Source organism: Aplysia californica, unplaced genomic scaffold (assembly GCF_000002075.1).
Source record: "Aplysia californica isolate F4 #8 unplaced genomic scaffold, AplCal3.0 scaffold00910, whole genome shotgun sequence".
NCBI classification, from domain to species: Eukaryota; Metazoa; Mollusca; class Gastropoda; order Aplysiida; family Aplysiidae; genus Aplysia; species Aplysia californica.
In genome coordinates this window covers 123597-124621 of record NW_004798180.1, presented here as the reverse complement: position 1 = coordinate 124621, position 1025 = coordinate 123597, and the positions used below count along the sequence as shown (strand labels likewise).

At 49.2% G+C, this 1025-nt stretch overlaps 1 protein-coding gene across 1 annotated transcript in view; it reads left to right on the top strand.

The window, feature by feature from the left end:
• Positions 1-1025, top strand: part of LOC101861398 — a gene marked incomplete at both ends in the record, with an annotated part of 10964 nt that overhangs the window by 6272 nt on the left and 3667 nt on the right. Inside the window, 1 exon segment of the mRNA XM_013089254.2 lies at positions 786-958. Coding sequence (XP_012944708.1) covers positions 786-958 — 173 coding nt within the window.

The following is a 1025-nucleotide window of genomic DNA, read 5'->3' as shown; positions in this document are numbered from 1 at the left end:
CGTGATGTACTCTCCTAGATCAGACACTGTCATGGCCGCCCATAGACTTGATGTACTCTCCTAGATCAGACACTGTCATGGCCGCCCATAGACGTGATGTACTCTCCTAGATCAGACACTGTCATGGCCGCCCATAGACGTGATGTACTCTCCTAGATCAGACACTGTCATGGCCGCCCATAGACTTGAATTCTAATGTAAAATAGATGGTCGCCTTTAAGCACAAGGGGGCTATCCCAAAAAGGCTTTTTTAAAGACAATCAAAGATAAAGTTTTTGCCCCTTTTTCAGTTTCTTTAAAAGACAAGGAGAGTTTTCTCTATAACCAAACAAATATACACACCAATGACACCAAACTTCTCCTTTAGGTAGGGCAATGTCCACTTTTGGTGTAGGTCAAGATTTCTGGAAACCCCCGAAATCTGGGTTAGTGGTAACCCACTTGTCCTTAAAAGCAACCAAATAAAACCAATATTTTTAAAAAGTTAAATGTAAAACAGTCAAGTTGTTCCCGCATCCAGTCCGGACATTGGGGATCGCCTTGTTAGTGAGACTACTTCCTGGGTCTTCGGCATAGTGTGGTAGGGTGGCCAGTTCCTTTCCACGCCGCCTTTACTTCCCCAACTCGAAGTCAGGTACCCATTACTGCTGGGTGGGCAGGAGGGGGAGAAAAAAATCCGTGCCCAAACCGAGGCTTGAACCTGGACTTTCTGCTTCGGAGACGAGCGCACAAACGTTTGACTAGTTTGACCTTTGACCTGTGTTATGTCGTGTTTCCGCCCCCAGACATGTCGAGTTGACCACAGCCACCGCCCGCCTGGCCCCCACCCCCAGCAGTCCTGTGTCTGACGTCATGTTCTCCTCTCTCTACCCCGGACATCACGGCTGGCCTGACGTGGACGGAGCAGGTTCGAATCCCGGGGACGGGAGTATCTTCTTCAACCGTTCCGACATCCTCGGTGAGTGTGTGTGTGTGTGTGTGTGTGTGTGAGAGAGAGAGAGAGAGTGTGTGTGTGTGTGTGTGTG